At 43.7% G+C, this 20,145-nt stretch overlaps 1 protein-coding gene across 1 annotated transcript; it reads right to left on the bottom strand.

The window, feature by feature from the left end:
- Positions 1 to 6,585: 6,585 nt before the first annotated feature.
- On the bottom strand, positions 6,586 to 19,667 carry LOC106563177 (A-type potassium channel modulatory protein KCNIP1). Its single transcript, XM_014128484.3, has 8 exons — positions 19,328 to 19,667; positions 9,732 to 9,856; positions 8,807 to 8,876; positions 8,611 to 8,681; positions 8,006 to 8,113; positions 7,809 to 7,913; positions 7,604 to 7,666; positions 6,586 to 7,060 (listed from the first exon to the last, which is right to left on the bottom strand). Exons 1-8 carry the CDS (start codon positions 19,386 to 19,388, stop codon positions 7,013 to 7,015), a joined length of 651 nt encoding a protein of 216 aa, XP_013983959.1. The 5' UTR covers positions 19,389 to 19,667; the 3' UTR covers positions 6,586 to 7,012.
- Positions 19,668 to 20,145: the final 478 nt, after the last annotated feature.

The raw sequence follows: 20,145 nt of genomic DNA, 5'->3' as shown, positions 1-20,145 counted from the left end.
GTTCTTTGGTATAGTCCAATCATCACAGTTATTTAGTGAAAGAGGCGTATTTATAAATATTCATGATCATTAGAGACAAAGTGGAGTCCAATTCAACCGCTGACCAGACCGCTCGCGCACGTGCGTCCGCCATCGCGCTTCTTGATTTTGTCCACCAACACCAGATGCGACCAGGACACAGGTTGAAATGTCAAAACGAACTCTGAACCAACTATATAAATTTGGGGACAGCTCAAAAAGATATGTATGGCAATTTAGCTAGCTGCTTGCTGTTGTTAACTAATTTGTCCTGGGATATTAACATCGGGTTGTTATTTTACCTGAAATGCACAAGGTCCTCTACAATTAATCCCACAGTTAATTTCTGGTAATCTCTCCTCCTTCGGGCTTCTTATTTTTTTGACTTTATATGGCGGTTGGCAGCCAGTTTTAAGGTGCACTACATTTACATTTACATTTAAGTCATTTAGCAGACGCTCTTATCCAGAGCGACTTACAAATTGGTGCATTCACCTTATGATATCCAGTGGAACAACCACTTTACAATAGTACATCTATATCTTTTTTTTTGTGTGTGGGGGGGGGGGGGGGGGGTTAGAAGGATTACTTTATCCTATCCTAGGTATTCCTTAAAGAGGTGGGGTTTCAGGTGTCTCCGGAAGGTGGTGATTGACTCCGCTGTCCTGGCGTCGTGAGGGAGCTCGTTCCACCATAGGGGTGCCAGAGCAGCGAACATTTTTGACTGGGCTGAGCGGGAACTGTGCTTCCTCAGAGGTTGGGGGGCCAGCAGGCCAGAGGTGGATGAGCGCAGTGCCCTCGTTTGGGTGTAGGGACTGATCAGAGCCTGAAGGTACGGTGGTGCCGTTCCCCTCACGGCTCCGTAGGCAAGCACCATGGTCTTGTAGCGGATGCGAGCTTCAACTGGAAGCCAGTGGAGAGAGCGGAGGAGCGGGGTGACGTGGGAAGGTTGAACACCAGACGGGCTGCGGCATTCTGGATGAGTTGTAGGGGTTTAATGGCACAGGCAGGGAGCCCAGCCAACAGCGAGTTGCAGTAATCCAGACGGGAGATGACAAGTGCCTGGATTAGGACCTGCGCCTCTTCCTGTGTGAGGCAGGGTCGTACTCTGCGAATGTTGTAGAGCATGAACCTACAGGATCGGGTCACCGCCTTGATGTTATTGGAGAACGACAGGGTGTTGTCCAGGGTCACGCCAAGGTTCTTAGCACTCTGGGAGGAGGACACAATGGAGTTGTCAACCGTGATGGCAAGATCATGGAACGGGCAGTCCTTCCCCGGGAGGAAAAGCAGCTCCGTCTTGCCGAGGTTCAGCATGAGGTGGTGATCCGTCATCCACACTGATATGTCTGCCAGACATGCAGAGATGCGATTCGCCACCTGGTTATCAGAAGGGGGAAAGGAGAAGATTAATTGTGTGTCGTCTGCATAGCAATGATAGGAGAGACCATGTGAGGATATGACAGAGCCAAGTGACTTGGTGTATAGCGAGAATAGGAGAGGGCCTAGAACAGAGCCCTGGGGGACACAAGTGGTGAGAGCACGTGGTGCGGAGACAGATTCTCGCCACGCCACCTGGTAGGAGCGACCTGTCAGGTAGGACGCAATCCAAGCGTGGGCCGCGCCGGAGATGCCCAACTCGGAGAGGGTGGAGAGGAGGATCTGGTGGTTCACAGTATCAAAGGCAGCAGATAGGTCTAAAAGGATGAGAGCAGAGGAGCGAGAGTTAGCTTTAGCAGTGCGGAGAGCCTCCGTGACACAGAGAAGAGCAGTCTCAGTTGAATGACCAGTCTTGAAACCCGACTGATTTGGATCAAGAAGGTCCTGAGAGAGATAGCAAGAGAGCTGGCCAAGGACGGCACGCTCAAGAGTTTTGGAGAGAAAAGAAAGAAGGGATACTGGTCTGTAGTTGTTGACATCGGAGGGATCGAGTGTAGGTTTTTTGAGAAGGGGTGCAACTCTCGCTCTCTTGAGGACGGAAGGGACGTATCCAGTGGTCAAGGGCCACAAATAGAACAAAGTTCTATTTTAGAGCCTGGCTACGCAGACACTTGCAAGCAGTGTTGGAGAAATGATTGGATAACATGTATGTGTACATTTATTTTGCAAAGCTCGTGCACGCTACACAAGCGGTGTGGTCAGCATGTCAGACACGAGACATGTGGCAGGGTCCAGGGACTACAAAGGGAAAACCAGCCACATCACGGATACCAATGTCTTGCTTCCAGACAAGCTAGACACCTTTTTCGCCCACTGTCAGGATAGTGGAACCAACGCGGCCCGCTACCAAGGACTGTGGGCTCTCCTTCTCCATGGCCGACATGAGTAAGACATTTAAGGGTGTTAACCCTTGCAAGGCTGCCGGCTCAGACGACGTCCCTAGCCGCGTCCTCAGAGCAGCTGGCTGGAGTGTTTACGGACATATTCATCTCTCCCTATCCCAGTCTGCTGTCCCCACTTGCTTCAAAGTGTCCACCATTGTTCCTGTACCCAAGAAAGCAATGGTAACTGAACTAAATGACTATCGCCCCGTAGCACTCACTTCTGTCATCATGAAGTGCTTTGAGAGGCTAGTTAACTTCTCTAGGGTAAGGGGCAGTATTTTCACGGCCGGATGAAAAACGTACCCAAATTAAACGGCCTACTACTCGGGCCCAGGAACTAGAATATGCATATTATTAGTAGATTTGGATAGAAAACACTCTGAAGTTTCTAAAACTGTTTGAATGATGTCTGTGAGTATAACAGAACTCATATGGCAGGCAAAAACCTGAGAAAAATCTAACCAGGAAGTGAGAATTCAGGTGCTTTCAAGTCATTGCCAATCGAACACACAGTGAGTTAGGGTTCATTTTGCACTTCCTAAGGGTTCCACTAGATGTCAACATTCTTTAGAAAGTTGTTTCAGGCGTCTATGATGAACAGAGAGCGAACAAGAAGGTGGGGAAGTTGGTGACCCAGGGAAGGACATCAGTTCATTGGCGCGCATTTACGTGAGAGTTAGCTGTGTTCCAAAACGTTTTTCAAGACACTGGAATCGTGTGGTTGGAATATTATTGAAGTTCTAAGTGATAAAGGCCCTAAAGATTGATGCTATACAACGTTTGACATGTTTGAACGAACGTAAATATAACTTTTTTTTACTTTTCGTCGTGACATTTTCTAACTCAACGCGCTAACGACAAGGAGCTATTTGGACAAATTATGGACTTTATCAAACAAAGCAACATTTATTGTGGACCTGGGATGCCTGGAAGTGCCTTCTGATGAAGATCATCAAAGGTAAGTGAATATTTCTAATGCTATTTAATATTTTAGATGACTCCAAAATGGCAGCTATCTGTATTGCCTAGTGTATTTTTCTGAGCGCAGTACTCAGATTATTGCAAAGTGTGCTTTCCCAGTAAAGTTATTTTGAAATCTTTCACAGCGTTAGCATAAAGGAGATGTTCATCTATAATTCTTTGAATGACAGTTTTTAATATTTTATCAACGTTTATGACGAGTATTTTTGTAAATTGTTGTGCGGGAATTTGAGGGAAAATATTTTCTGAACGTCACTCGCCAATGTAAAATGCTGTTTTTAGATATAAATGTGAACTTTATCGAACAAAAAAATGCATGTATTGTGTAACATAATGTCCTAGGAGTGTCATCTGATGAAGATCGTCAAAAGTTAGTGCTTCATTTAGCTGTGTTTTGGGTGTTTGTGATGCATCTAGTTGCTTGAATAGCCATTACTAGCTGGCTTCCACCCGGTTACGCAACGCTGCACCTTAGAGGCTGCTGCCCAATTTACATAGTCTTAGAATCACTGACCACTTTAATAATGTTTACATACCGCTTTACTCAACTCATATGTATAAACTGTATTCTATTCTACTGTATTTTAGTCAATACCACTCCGACATTGCTCAATCTAATATTTATATATTTCTTAATATTATTATTTTACTTTTAGGGTTGTGTGTATTGTTGTGAATTGTTAGATACTATTGCGCTGTTGGAGCTAGGAACACAAGCATTTTGCCACACCTGCAATAACATCTGCTAAATATGTGTATGTGACCAATAAAATTTGATTTAATTTGATTGACTAACTTCATATTTTATTTAATCCAGAGATCCCTCTTTCTCTCCTCTCCCTCTGTATATGCACGCACACACACACACACACACACACACACACACACACACACACACACACACACACACACACACACACACACACACACACACACACACACACACACACACACACACACATTTTCTCTAAACATTTTATTGGTAGCGTTTGCAATGTACAACAGAACATGAAAGCTTAAGCTCTCTCCTATCTCGGTCTTTCTATCTGTCCCAGTCAGGTGCACCTCTTTGTTACATTTTATATTCAGATTGTTTTAAGCGCTGATTATCATTCATCATTAGTTACCCCTTTGAAACCTGAGGCAAAAGTAATTGCAATATAATCAATATATATCTACAGTGCATTCGTAAAATAGTCAGATCCCTTCACTTTTCCCTCATTTTTTTAATGTTACAAACTCAAGTATTCATGGGTAGGACGCTACAAGCTTGGCACACCTGTATTTGGGGAGTTTCTCCCATTCCTCTCTGCAGATCATCTCAGGCTCAGTCAGGTTGGATGGGGAGCGTCGCTACACAGCTATTTTCAGGTTTCTCCAGAGATGTTGGATCGGGTTCAAGTCCGGGCTCTGGTTGGGCCACTCAAGGACATTCAGAGACTTGTCCCGAAGCCACTCCTGCGTTGTCTTGGCTGTGTGCTTATGGTTGTTGTCCTGATGGAAGGTGAACCTTCGCTACAGTCTGAGGTCCTGATGACTGCCACCAACATGCATCACCGTAGGGATGGTGCCAGGTTTCTTCCAGATGTGACACTTGGCATTCAGGCTAAAGAGTTCCATCTTGGTTTCATAAGACCAGAGAATCTTGTTTCTCATGGTCTCAGAGTCTTTAGGTGCCTTATGGCAAACTCCAAGCAGGCTGTCATGTGCATTTTACTGAGGAGTGGCTTCCGTCTGAGAGATGGTTGTCCTTCTGGAAGGTTCTCCCATCTCCACAGAGGAACTCTAGAGATCATCGGCTTCTTGGACACCTCCCTGACCAAGGCCCTTCTCCCCCAATTGCTCAGTTTGACCGGGCGGCCAGCTCTAGGAAGAGTCTTGGTAGTTCCAAACTTCTTCCATTTAAGAATGATGGAGGCCACTGTGTTCTTGGGGGCCTTCAATGCTGCAGACATTTTTTGGTACCCTTCCCCAAATCTGTGCCTCAACACAATATTGTCTCTGCGCTATACGGACAATTCCTTCGACCTCATAGCTTGGTTTTTGCTCTAACATGCACTGTCAACTGTGAAACCTTATATAGACAGGTGTGTGCCATTCCAAATCATGTCCAAACAATTGAATTTACCACAGGTGGACTCCAATCAAGTTGAAGAAACATCTCAAAGATGATCATTGGAAACAGGATGCACCTCAGCTCAATTTCGAGACTCAGCAAAAGGTCTGAATACCTATGTAAATAAAGGTATTTCTGTTTTTTATTTTTAATAAATTAGAAAACATTTCTAGAAACCTGTTTTGGCTTTGTCATTATGGGGTATTGTGTGTAGATTGACGAGAAAAATAAATGATTTAATTAATTTTAGAATACGGCTGTAACATAACACAATGTGGAAAAAGGGAAGGGGTCTGAATACTTTCCGAATGCACTGTATCTATTTGCCATATTGTACACTGAGGAGGAACTGACAAAGTCAACACCAATTAGTCATTTGTTGAAGAACAATTATAGTTGTTTCACATTAGAAGAATGTTGGTTTTGTCCTGTGATGAGTTTGGGGTTTTAGCTTAACTCCTGTGTCTATAGCTCAACTCCTGTGTCTATAGCTCAACTCCTGTGTCCCTCACTACACACTCCAACAGACAAGTCACAACACCAATGACCAACACCATTCACATTGCATTACTCAGATGTTCATTTTCCATCATTATTTAGATCCAGCCATCATACAACAGGATGTATCATCATAGTCATAAACCAAGTCTATTAGGTGTATTTTTAAGCATACAATAGAACAGGCATCAGCCAGGGACAGACACAATTACAAGGATAGACAGGAGTGCGACAGCCAAGCCAACAGAGGTACAGAGGTCACCACGACAATAGTAAAACAGAAACAAACAAATAATACATTAGGACAACCTCATATTTTTCGAGCATAAACACATGAATAAATAAGCAGATATGTAGATCATAGCTGTCGATAAATCAATCACTGAATGCATGAGGTTAAAGGTCCAAGTCCTGGACAAACAAATGGTTGGTAGGGCGCATAGACGTAGAATCATGATTCTATTTCTATGGTAGGGAGGGAGGAATCCTTCTGGCTCAAGCATGCATCTATTTTGGCAAAAAGAACGGAGTCAAAAGAACCCAAAGTATCCCGGCGTAGTTTCAGTGTTTGACAGGTAGGGGGCAGGAGTCTTTCAGGAGTTTCCACATAGGCCTAATCGGGGAGCAGCGTATGGGTTTGAGTTTTCTCAGCTGTATCACACTGCAGTCTATATTGTATGACCATCTGATTTACAAACCTTTATGTCACATAAAAAGGCAGAAAGCATTTCCAGGTAATTCGTCTGCATACTCCCAGGCTCAGCAATATGACTAGCAAGTCCAGGGTTCTCTCAGCGGTTCTGGCTTCGTCTGATCCATACCCAGGCAGGTAGCCAGGCAGAGACATTATTTGGCAAACACATGAATGCTGACAAGTTAGATGAGAGGATGAGAGAGATAGATATACATCCACATTCATCCACTCTGACAGACACGCACGGATAAACAAACATGCATGGACACACACGCACAAGCATATGCGCACACGCGCACATGCACTCACACGAATGCACTGAAACACACACACAATCTCTCTCGTTATCTAATTCTCTCCTTCCTTCCATCGGCTCCTTTTTCACATCACATTCTCGAAGAGCTGCATGGATCTCATCATCATTTCATCCTGAGGGGAGAAGAGGAGAAAGACAGTAAGACAGAATGTTGCAGCTCGGATGGTTGAGGGGCAGCTCTCTGAGAACTGTTGGAGGATCTTGGATGGTTGGTGGCCTGGCGGTTGGGAGCTTGGGCCGGAGGCCGATAGGTCCCTGGTTCGGGTCCCCATTTTGACTTGGTGGGAGATCTGTCGACGTGCCCTTGGGCGAGGTGCTTGACCCTGGTTGCTCTTGTGGGTCGCTCTGGACAGGAGCCGGTTAGATGACTGAATGTAATGTAAATGTTGAGCAGCTTCACTGCACGTAGATTGTATGTTTTAATAATATTCAATAATAAAACAAATGTTTTAAAAATCTATAAAAACCTGTTTTCATTTTATCATTATGGGGTATTGTGTGTAGATTTATGATAATTTGTTTTATTTAATCCATTTTAGAATAAGGCTGTAATGTAACAAAATGTGGAAAAAGGGAAGGGGTCTGAATACTTCCCGAATGCACTGTGGACACCAACAGCAATATAAAATGTATAAACATGCATGTTCTATACATACCTCCTGGCATGCGACAATGAACTCCTCTAAAGTCACAACTCCAGCTTTGTTTTTATCCATTTTCTGTGGGAAGGGAAAAAGTGAGTGAAATGTACATTTTTAGGTAAGTATGAAATGATTATGTGGTTTAAACTGTTGTGCCCTACTAAGGGGTAGAGTATGCATGTGCTTTAATATTACATTATACTCTAAGATATCAAGCCACCTGGAAAAAAGCATCCACATGCTGTTTAGGGACATCTCCCTTGAGTGCAGGGTAGGTATATTTCCCCATCATGTCGTAAATGGCCCTCACAATCTCAGTCATCTCCTGAAACACATAAATACAAACTGTATTAAAACAAGATTACTTCATATGTGAATCTTTCAATATATAACTGACATGTAAATACAAACAGAGACCTCTCTGTTAATGTATCCATCGTTGTTGATGTCGTAAAGATGAAAAGTCCACTCCAGCTTCTCTCTCATAGTGCCCCGCAGCAGTGTAGACAGTCCCATTACAAACTCCTGAGAGAGTCACCATGTGAGCGAGATTAAAGATAAAATACTTAGTAAAGACTGAGTGATAACAGTAAATAAGATAGACATAATTCTTCATATTCCTTCATTTAAAGCAGGGGTCGGCAACAGGTGGCCCACGAGTGATTTCTTTCGGCGCCTGAAAGTTTTTAGTCGTTTTTAGTTTTTTGGGGGGGATTTTAGTTTTTTTAATTGAGGAAAAGAAAATGTTGAATTTAGGAAATCTGTTCCCAAGTATTCCCATGAATAAAAAAATATACATTGTGATTGTATCTCAATGTCATCAAGGTATGAATAAATTTTCATTTACAAATACAATCTATTTTTGGGCTTAGTTGTGGTCAATTTGCAGTGTACAAATTATTATAAATATGCTCTGGTCCCCCGTTCATCCGCTCCAACAAAAATCGCCCCACAGCTGAATCTAGTTGCCTCCCTTGATTTAAACTGTCCACTGAGTAATATTGATGGTGTTTGGTTTTTACCTCAAACTTAATGGATCCATTGTTTGTTGTGTCAAATGCATTGAAGAGATAATGAGCGTAAGTGCTGGCATCTGCAACACAACCAGATACAGGCATGATATTTTATAATCCCATAGTAGTGCTAGTAAATGAGTCCCAAACAAGTAAGTAAGGGCATGTTATGTGTCTAAATGAGAGGTATCTGGCTGTACTGTACCTCCATGGGGGAAGAACTGGGCGTAGATGTGTTTAAATGTTTCTTCATTCACCACTCCACTCGGACACTCCTGTGGAAACCATGTGAAAACACTATTTCAAGCTAAAATAATGCAGCTTCTTCTGGGTAACGGCCAGATCAACCAATCATTTACACTCGAATGGCACCACCCATGGTTACAGAGAATTAGCGTCAATCAAATCTGACAGCTAAATAACTGGAAATTAACTATCAATTTCCATATAACTTGTATGTGGGTGTATGTCAATGTGTAGGTGGGTATTTGAGCATGTGTGTATGTAGAGAATATATGTTTACATATATTTTATTTTCACAATGTTTGGTTTATATGGGTAATGCAGCATGTAATTGTTGCTATGGTGTATGATAGGCTTAGTTGTTCTGTCTGCAGGCCGTACAATCTGATTAGCACCATATGAAGTGATGAAGGCGCGAAGCTAAAATCATTTACATATTGGAGTCAGAGATGAAAGAGAACAGAGCTTTGACAAACACTTGTAAAGATGAGAATCAACATAAGCAGAAGTATACATAAGAGTGGCAGGGAGGTGGAACAAGCTCCCTCACGACGCCAGGACAGCGGAGTCAATCACCACCTTCCGTAGACACCTGAAACCCCACCTCTTTAAGGAATACCTGGGATAGGATATAGTAATCCTTCTAACCCCCCCCCCCAAAAAAAATATATAGATGTACTATTGTAAAGTGGTTGTTCCACTGGATATCATAAGGTGAATGCACCAATTTGTAAGTCGCTCTGGATAAGAGCGTCTGCTAAATGACGTAAATGTAAATGTAAATGAGAGAGATAGCGGAGTAAAGACAGGTAGAATGAGAGAGGAAAAGAAGATAAAGATAGACAGACAGTGAAGAAAGGGAGAAGGAGGGAGGAGGCTGTGCGTACATTCTTGAAGCCGCGGTAGAGGATCTGTAGCTCTCTCTTGGTGAAGTTGGTCTGGGCCTCCAACTGCTCCAGACCCTCAGGCCTGTGACACACCATGGTCATCTCCAACTCATCATCAATCTTGTCTAGAGAGAGAGAGAGAGAGAGAGAGAGAGAGAGAGAGAGAGAGAGAGAGAGAGAGAGAGAGAGAGAGAGAGAGAGAGAGAGAGGAGAGAGAGAGAGATAGGGAGGGAGAGAGATAGGGAGGGAGAGAGATAGGGAGGGAGAGAGAGAGAGAGAGAGAGAGAGAGAGAGAGAGAGAGAGAGAGAGAGAGAGAGAGAGAGAGAGATTAATTGTGTGTTTATATAAGGGACAGATCGAAATGTATTGTGGGGAGGGGCTGTTACAACTTAATGTGTCATAAAAAAATGCGCCCCCCCTCCCTAACGCAAAATATATTTTCACAAGACCCTCCCCTTGTAGAGTAAAATAAATGGAACACCCTCCCGCCATAGAATTAATTACAAATAATGTTTACGATCACAAAAACAATAACTGTAGTAACCCTATGTTTATAAATGCGGATATCAACTTCACCACTTCAGCAAGCTTTTGTGGAACAGTTGATGCCACACGGGGCTACAGGCCAGAAGGTTGGGGGTTCGCCAACCACCAGAGATGAGCTCACTCTCTCTGCCTGTTTCATTACACTACGATCAGAGCCGGCTGCCGACAATGATCAGCTAAGGGGAAATCAGATTTTCAGCTACAAAATCTGATTTTAAACCTAACCCTAGCCTTAACCCTAAGCACACCGCTAATCCTAATGCCTAACCCTAACCTTAAATGAAGACCAAAAAGCAAATGTTTGATTTCATGAATTTTTACAATATAGCCAATTTTGACTTTGCAGCTGGCCCATCTAGTGGAAATTACTTCGTTCTGCCTCCTGGACAAGACTCCTCCCAATAAACATCAGCCTGGGCCTCCTGGGTGGTGCAGTTGTCTAAGGCACTGTATCACAGTGCTAGCTGTGCCACTAGCGATCCTGGTTCGAGTCCAGGCACTGTCGCAGCTGGCTGCGACTGGGAGACTCATGGGGTGGCACACAATTTGCCCAGCGTCGTCCGGGTTTGGGGAGGGTTTGGCCGGCCGGAATGTCCTTGTCCCATCACGCTCTAGCAACTCCTGTGGCGGGTCGGTCGCCAGGTGTACAGTGTTTCCTCCGACACATTGGTGCGGCTGGCTTCTGGGTTAAGTGGGCATTGTGTCAAGAAGCAGTGCAGCTTGGCTGGGTTGTGTTTCGGAGGACGCACGTCAACCTGCAGGGAGGGAGGAGGGACGAGAGGTATTGCAAATTGGACTCCTCCATTGACTTGGGGAACTGTACTGATGGTAACTTTGTGCTTTGGGTGCCAGAGATAGATGGATGTTGGGTAATGATGTGATGAGCTGGTGTCCTCTCAGGGGGTGTTGTTTATCACTCAGACAGCCTCTGGTCTACTGAAGGAGAGGAAACAGACACATCAGTGCTCCTCTCAGAACACACATAGGGGTGTCACGCACCCCAAAAATCTGAGGAGGCACAAAGTATGTGAGGATGGCTCAGGGGTGGTCCGGGTACCCCTCCCTGTCCGTAAATTGGAGAATTTGGCATTTTCAAAAAGCTCTTTCCTACAATCTCGAGCCATTATCATTATGCTTAATTCTATGTAAAAAATACACTATGTCTATTTTTCTGCATATCTGAGCATACCTCTTGAGCTGCCTGTATCCGACTGGTGGTTCTATTTTTTAAGAAACTAAATATGCTTCTCTGCATCGCTGCTAAAATCTGGGTAAAAGATTGAAAGGAATGTGAGTCTTATTCTGTACATTTAGTTATTGTTTTTCTAAAGTCTACCAACCTTTCCAGCAGGCATGCCAGCTAAGATACAATAGTTAGACTAGCTACCCACTGGGCACAGACATCAATTCAAAGTCTATTCCACATTGGTTCAACGTAATTTCATTGAAATGAGGTGGAAACAATGCTGATTCAACCAGTGTGTGCCCAGTGAGTACCTACTCTGACTTGATTGATAGCCTGAAATGGCTTCTTGGTAGCTAATTATGAGGTTGGGCGATCTTTATATACAGTCCAACTGTTAGGAGAGGGAAACTGCTGAGGGGGGAAAAGACCACATTGGAATGACTAGGAGGGCAAACAGTTTGTGGCATAGATGTGAAGGGTCCCTGATGATGCCGCGCCCTATGCAGCTTGCGCTGGAGGTCTACGATGGCAGGGAGCTGGGAGCATTCTGACTAACAGCACCACAGTGTGGTTTGGCGGATGCTCCGTGGCCGACCGGAAGGCCCGGCAACGGATGGTGAAAACCGCCCAGCACATCACTGGTGCCCAGCTCCCTGCCATCGTAGAACTCCAGCGCAAGCAGTGTCTGCATAGGGCGCGCGGCATCATCAGGGACACTTCATATCCATGCCACAAACTGTCCTGCTACCATCAGGCAGGCGGTACAGGTCTCTACGTTCCTGCACTAGCAGGCTCAAGAACAGTTTCTTTCCAGCTGAACTCTGTGACATGGCACTAGCCATATTCACCCGCCCACCGCTTAGTACTGCCTCTCAGTGACCTTGTTGCATTACTCTCTATGCACTCTTCACGGTACTACTGGACTCTGATATTGCTTTGCAAAGTCTGATTAAGGACGTTATTCAGTTATACATGTACATGTCTACCTCGGTAACCTCATTGCTGCTATTCCTGCATTTCAGTTGCATGCCTCCTTGCACTTTCAATTTGCCTTCATTGCACATTTAGACTTGCCATTTGTACTTGCCATTTGCCTTCATTGCACATTTATACATCCCACTTAATGATATACATTGTAATTAATTGTTTCACTTGTACAGTTAAAATGTTAAAGTTGAATCTAATCTAATCTATACACTCACATATGCATGTGCTCACCCACACATGCACATGCACACACACACACACACACACACACACACACACACACACACACACACACACACACACACACACACACACACACACACACACACACACACACACACACACACACACACACCACACAGGGTGCGAGGGAGGGAAAGGGTGCTAGGGAGGGACAAAATGAAAGAAATGAGACTGATGCAGAGGAAATGGAGCATGTGGAAGGTGGTACTTTGCAGAGTTAGTCAGTGAGCCCCCCCCCCCCATCATTCAGACTGAAAAGACTTACTGACTGCTGTACTGACCTTCCCGTAACTCCTAATGAGCCACACTTGACAGATCTTACTGCATCACAATGGGTGTCTGTCTGTACGTCTTGGGTATAACTCATAATTACAGCAGAATCTGACAAAACTTTAATCCCCCTACAGCTGTGTCTTAAGGGCCCTACACACTTCACACAAACTCAGAGATAGAGCGTCGCTTTCACACATAGTTCTACATACTTTTGTGTGGTAAGAATTTGGGAACGGACCATATATGACGCTCCATCGCTCTGTTTGCGTGAAGTGTGGAGTGGCCTTTAGTGCCTCGCTCCTACACGCAGCTCCATGGTAATAGGTCCCTTAACACACTGTGTAATTACCACTCTACCATCCTGGACATCCTTGCTGGATAGACTTTTCTTTATCCTTTGAATCCATTTGTGCAGTACAGCTCATATTGAATCTTGATATATTGTGTTTTGGTTGTTAGAGGGTTAAGTCCTCTGCTCATTACTGTATCAGGGAGACTTGATTTAATTTGAATCCATACTTGAACTGATCAAATGAGGATGTTAGTGAATTCAGATCACGTATCAGTACCAAACAGTGGCGGACAGTGCCGTTTAAGATGAGGGAGGACGATTTATTTTTAATGAGCATGGCCTTATTTCTATTACAGCATATTGGATGACTTTCATTCATATTCCATTCATGATACTACATGATGCTAGAATTTTCCCTGTATCCATCCTGAGGTTGCTACAACCTAGCCTATGAATGAAAGTTTACAACGTAGGTGCACACAGGTCGAGAGACAAATTTGAGGTGACAGACAGTGACACATGGACAGACAGTGACATTCAATACAGTCTTGCACACTCTGCCTGCATCTAGCTGATATAGGGTGTAATCATTAGTCCAACAGTTTCAAACAAGAGTTTCTATTGGACAAATTCAGGTATGTTTATCCCCATTTTGTTCCGTTTGCTTCCGTTTAAGAAACGTTTTTCAACAGAATCAGCAAAATGAATACACCTCTGGTCACACGTAAACACAGTTCACTTTCATAGCAGGCACGTTGTAGTCATTCTTGTATCTATGCGCTCTCCTCTCACTTCTTCACTTCGCTTGTGGACTTCAATGCACAACATATCAGCTGTATGTGACTGTCAAAAAAACCTTTCCAAGCCAAACCGTTACACACAGCTTACATCGTTGTCACCATTAGCTAAAGTAATGTCATAGTCAGCATGGCTAATGGGACCAAAACATTAGTCAACCCGCTACATTCATACAGTAACGTTACAGTGTACAGTCAGTAAGCAGTTACACCGGCAGGCCCCATTGCAATATATTTGTAAAACCAAAAGCTTACATTGACTTGGAAGAGTTACAATGCTGTGTTGGAAAGTCATACTGAGCTAGCTAACATATAATCCCTCTGTTTAATCAGGGTGTTCCAGAAGGGTAAACTAGCTAGCTGCATTTGCTAGCTAAGTAACGTTAAGTGAAACTGAAAGTAAAAAAGAAAGTACTAGCTAGCTGTAGCTTATGATTTCAGTACTAGATTCATTCTCTGATCCTTTGATTGGGTGGACAACATGTCAGTTCATGCTGCAAGAGCTCTGATAGGTTGGAGGACGTCCTCTGGAAGTTGTCATAATTACTGTGTAAGTCTATGGAAGGGGGTGAGAACCATGAGCCTCCTAGGTTTTGTCTTGAAGTCAATGTACCCAGAGGAGGACGGAAGCTAGCTGTACTCCGGCTACACCATGGTGCTACCCAACAGAGTGCTGTTGAGGCTACTGTAGACCTTCATTGCAAAATGTGTTTTAATCAATTATTTGGTGATGTGATTATATTTAGTATAGTTTTATCTAAAAACAATAACTTTAAAAATATTTTTCCTATTTTTATTTTTATGAAATTTGCTGAGGAGGATGGTACCTCCTCTGAGGAGCCTCCACTGGTACGAAAACTAATCATGCAGTTGAAGAGGACAGATTACAGGTTTATGATCATCTGGATTAAAGATGATGAGATAATGAAGCGTACACGTTAGAGGGCTCTTCTTCAAGAGACAGACTTCACACACTCACCACAGACTCATTCTCACAAAGACACTCCTTCCTCACTAACTTTGTTACGAGAGATATCTTTATCACACTATGTGAAGTTAATTTACTGTGATTGCTGTGAAATTGGCAAATTCTTAAAACGACTGCTGAGAATTTATCCACCTTCTCTATCCTGGTCCCCCTCTCTTCCAATATTGGTTATTCTACTCTTCTTGTTTTAATTTCCACTTTACCTTTTGGTCAATAAATACACTCTCTCAATCCTTCAATCCTTCTCACCAATCTCTCTATCAATCTTTCTCTCGCTCACTGTCGGAATCTCTGACATTTTAGACATTTATTTTTGTCATGGAGACAGACAGATTTCCAACCTGTTTTGAACACAGGCACTAATTGAATACATGTATTAAAAAGATTAACATGTAAACCAGCAAAGCGCATGCGTAAGACCTCCTCCCACGTAAACCAACATTGGTAAGGAGAGCTTCACTGAATGCGTGTGTGGCTGGCTTATTGTTCTGTGTGTTTATCAACTGTCAGCCTGACTGAACAAGATTTTCATCATGGATACTGACAGGCTATTTACTATAAAACTCTGCAGCATACACACACCTCAGAAAGCCCTTGCCTTGCTGCAGATAACTAGCTACTCCTATAACACAAACAGGCACACACACACACTCACACCACACATACCAGTAATCATGAAAAAGAGTACAGAGGACAACCTGAATAACATCAGTTAATTACTTATAGAGTAATTAACACAGAGCTAGGGAAAGGGGAGAGAGATAAAGTGGGAATGAAAGAGGATGAAAAGAGGGTAGGAAATAGTGGGTGGTAGGACGGAGTGAATGTGTGAAAAAGAAGAAAGCTGTAGTGATGAAGAAAAAAAGAGGGAGAGAGTGAAAGAGAGGAGAGGACGACACAAACACATGGAGGCAGAGAACAATAGAGGAATCCAGTTTACACTCTTAGAAAAAGGTTTCCAAAAGGGTTATTTGTTTGTCCCCATAGGAGAACCATTTTTGGTTCTAGGTAGAACCCTTTTGGGTTCCATGTAGAACCCTCTGTGAAAGGGGTTCTACCTGGAACCCAAAAGTGTTCTACCTGGAACCAAAAAGGGTTCTTCAAAGGGTTCTCCTATGGGCACAGCCAAAGAACCCTTTCAGGTTTCTACTGTAGGTAGCTCCTTTTTTTCTAAGAGTGTTTGGAAGATGGGACAGGGATGAGAAGAACCGGGTGGAAGATTTAGAAACAGAGAATGAGAACCTCATCAGACCGAGCCCAGCAGGATGGTGAGGGAACATACCTTCATTCTGCTCAGCCTGGTTACATGGAGAAACCAGCTTGGCCTCTCAATTCTAACATGGCCTCAATGCTTTTATCCTACACAACTACAATACTGACACAACTACAGTCTGATTACTAATGCACAACATAGCCTACATAACATAGCCTACATAGCCTACACAACATAGCCTAGAGCTTCAAAACCATATATCACTGCAAAAATAAAAACAATTAACTGAAAGACAAACATTCCCATTACTGAGTCCCATGGCGACAGGACCAAATAAAACCTCTGTGGAAATAGGTCTGGACACAGGTTTGTGGGTAAATCAGACAGTCAGAGAGAATGTCAGAGATGAGTACATAATGAGTAAGGGTCTACATCCCCAAGGCGGCACGAGGTGACTGTGTATCTGACATGCTGTAAGCACCTCTGTGTCACACAGTCCATCTCTCCTCCCCAGTAGAAAAACACAGTCCATCTCTCCTCCCCAGTAGAAAAACACAGTCCATCTCTCCTCCCCAGTAGAAAAACACAGTCCATCTCTCCTCCCCAGTAGAAAAACACAGTCTATTTCTCCTCCCCAGTAGAAAAACACAGTCCATCTCTCCTCCCCAGTAGAAAAACACAGTCCATTTCTCCTCCCCAGTAGAAAAACACAGTCCATCTCTCCTCCCCAGTAGAAAAACACAGTCCATCTCTCCTCCCCAGTAGAAAAACACAGTCCATCTCTCCTCCCCAGTAGAAAAACACAGTCCATCTCTCCTCCCCAGTAGAAAAACACAGTCCATCTCTCCTCCCCAGTAGAAAAACACAGTCCATCTCTCCTCCCCAGTAGAAAAACACAGTCCATCTCTCCTCCCCAGTAGAAAAACACAGTCCATCTCTCCTCCCCAGTAGAAAAACAAGCTGTCTGAAGAAGCTTTTTCTCTCACAAACTGCTGAAGGGGATTGGATGTGTTAGTGATGGTCAAATGATTTACTATGTGTTGCCAAGTGGTTTTTGAGATTAATCTGAATATATCACTGCGTCTAATCTCTGGGAAGCAAGGTCACATGATCAAAACTAACATCAGTCCTAATCACTGACGGGATTTTAATCAAGGAGATCAATCCTCCTAGTTGATTGCCCATGAGATTATGTATACATGTAGAATTGGCAACCCTAGCCCCAAGCCATAACTAATATAGTATTAAAATGTTTTAGATTGTCAACAGTTTGGAAATGGTCGCGGTGTGTCCCCCCAAAAACAATTGAAAGTTGGAATAGTAGATTGGATAGTGCATCATCAGTTTTACTCTGGTCATGTTAGTCATTGCATAACTTAGAGAGCTATTTATAACTTGTCAAAAATGTCCAGATCAAGAAGCCATAGCTAGGTTTTTTAGCCCATAGATTTTGTAGTAACGTTCGAGTCGCTCAAATATTACATGAATACACATTAGACATGGAAAAAAGTATAGAAATGCAAGAAAATTACCTTAAAACTGCTAAATGTTCTCTGCACCCCATGACAAAATGTGTCGAATTGCAGGAAATAAGCCTTAAACCTGCAATTTTTTCGCTCTGCCAACAAGAGGGGTGTGAACAGTTTATGTCATGAACAGTGCTTGTGCCCATAGAAATAGATGTGGGCCGCAGGATCTTTTCCAACGCTGGAAGGGGGGACTGAGTGAAAAAGTTTGGGAACCCTGCTCCATAACATAGCGCCATAACTTCATCATCCATCCAATAGGCACCACAGAGTATTGTTCACATTCCCCTTATGCCCCCACAACCCTGCAGTCTCCATGACAACGGCCCTCTCAAGCATACGGAAAGGAAGAGTTATGAGATGTGAGCAGAGTGCTAATGTACATGCTCACACACAAACACACCCACACACACTCTTTCTCTACCGAGTACACATGCATGCGTATCTGTGCACACACAAGCAAGAGCTCACGCACGTACACACAGTGTAATGAAAAACCATTGAGTCATGGGCAATGATTCTGAACCCTGTCTTTCTCAAGGGCATCTCTCAACCATGACCGTGGTACAGCCACGTGCACCACAGCAAGAAATGACATATTTCACAGTCTCCCCTGATCACTGTTCCTCAGTCTCCTCTGTTTAAACTTATGTGTTAGCAATGCTATCCATCTCTCTCTCCTTTTTTTTCTGTTAGTCAGTCTCACTCTTTCATTTTCTCTGTTGTGCCGTGCCGTCCCCTGATTTCTCATTTTGTCTACACTTGTTAATGTACAATCATTAGGGTAGCACGAGTGGAACTCATTCCTGTATGTTTGTCTGTCAGCAGTAATGGAATTCATTTATGTGGGACTATTGTACTTTGTCTGTCTCCTTATTGACTTATCTGTCTGTCTGTCTATCAGACATATTAGAGAAGGTAAACCTTTGTGAAGCCCACAAGTATAATGCAATATAATGTTGCAAAGAAAGCAGTCTAAGACTTGTTCTAAGCAAGAAGATCTCCCTTATATTGTGATTTTATCATCTCATTGTGATGAGTTATGATCTGAATCGATAATCATTGACCATCAGATTTAAACAATGAAGTCACAGAGAACGATCCAATAGATTATAATATCATATCATTGTACATGCCAGCTTTAAGTATGTGTCTTACTATAGGGACTAAGACATGTCACAGCCATGCTGATGGTTATTCACTCAGGCATGAGTGTGTAGTTCAGGTGCTCTATTCTGTTTGGTTGTCCCTCTATGAGTCTTGTCTTTCTAGTTTGTCGTTCTCTGTCTCTCTCTCCTCGTCTCTCTGGTCTGTCTGTCTGTCTCTCTGGTCTGTCTGTCTGTCTGTCTGTCTGTCTGTCTGTCTGTCTGTCTGTCTGTCTGTCTGTCTGTCTGTCTGTCTGTCTGTCTGTCTGTCTGTCTGTCTGTCTGTCTGTCTGTCTGTCTGTCTGTCTGTCTGTCTGTCTGTCTGTCTGTCTGTCTGTCTGTCTGTCTGTCTGTCTGTCTGTGTGCTCTCTGTCTGTCTGGTTGATGTTGTTGACGTACCTCTGGACGGTCGTCTCCTCTGCTTGGTCTGCATGGTCAAAGTGCCCACCACTGCGCCCATGTTGTCGCCGTGAAAACCTGCTTGTTCAAACAAATGGCTGAGCAGTCCTCTTCTCTCTATTTCTCTTCCCTTTTCTGTTCTCCTCCCTCCCTATCTCTCTGAATAAGCCCCTGCCCCCCTCCTGTCTCGTCTCTCAGTCTGGTCCACGTTGGGTCTCTCTATGGTGGTGCCCCCGTTCCTTTACCGTTGTTTCTGTGTGAATGAAAGATAGCTCAAATTCTCCTTCCCCAAACACACACAAGCTGCTCCTGCTTCTCCATGCCCCTCCCACCCTTCTCTCCACTCCTCGGTCACCGCTCTCTCTCTTTCCCTCTTTTTCACTCTCCATTCCTCCTTCCTTCCTTCCCTTTCCCTGCCTCCATCCTTCCCTTCCACCCTCTCCCTCTCTCTCCATACCCTGTTGTTATGCAGTGTCAATAACTGTTGCTGTGCTCACACCCCCATACTAGTGAATGGTATGGATGTAGAGTATGTAAGGCTGAGAGTGTTCCATACTGTCCACATTTCACCATGGTGCTGCGTCTTCTCTCCTACTGACCTTCCCTCCATGTCTACCCTATGACAGAGTGGAATATCTAAAGCTAAGTGGGCCTCTCCTCCTGTTACCTTAGAGCTCTCTGTATTTCTAATCCCCTCTAACAGCACAAATGCACACACACACACACACACATGCACGCACGCACGCACACACACACACACGGGGATAAGTGAGAAGCGATTATGTGAAAGATTACCTTTAAAATACGTCTCTGCTCCT

Source organism: Salmo salar, chromosome 11 (genome assembly GCF_965601325.2).
Source record: "Salmo salar chromosome 11, fSalSal1, whole genome shotgun sequence".
In the NCBI taxonomy this organism is placed as follows: Eukaryota; Metazoa; Chordata; class Actinopteri; order Salmoniformes; family Salmonidae; genus Salmo; species Salmo salar.
Note: the sequence above shows the minus strand (reverse complement) of the source record. Positions and strands in the feature narration are given on the sequence as shown.

Bases quoted from the DNA above. Each gene is read 5' to 3' on its own strand.
- LOC106563177 (XM_014128484.3), bottom strand. From the start codon at position 19,388: ATGGGCGCAGTGGTGGGCACTTTGACCATGCAGACCAAGCAGAGGAGA. The intron at 9,857-19,327 runs GTACGTCAACAA...CTCTCTCTCTAG, and splicing joins GAGGAGACGACCGTCCAGAG to ACAAGATTGATGATGAGTTG. The intron at 7,061-7,603 runs GTATGTATAGAA...TTCTCCCCTCAG, and splicing joins TCATTGTCGCATGCCAGGAG to GATGAAATGATGATGAGATC.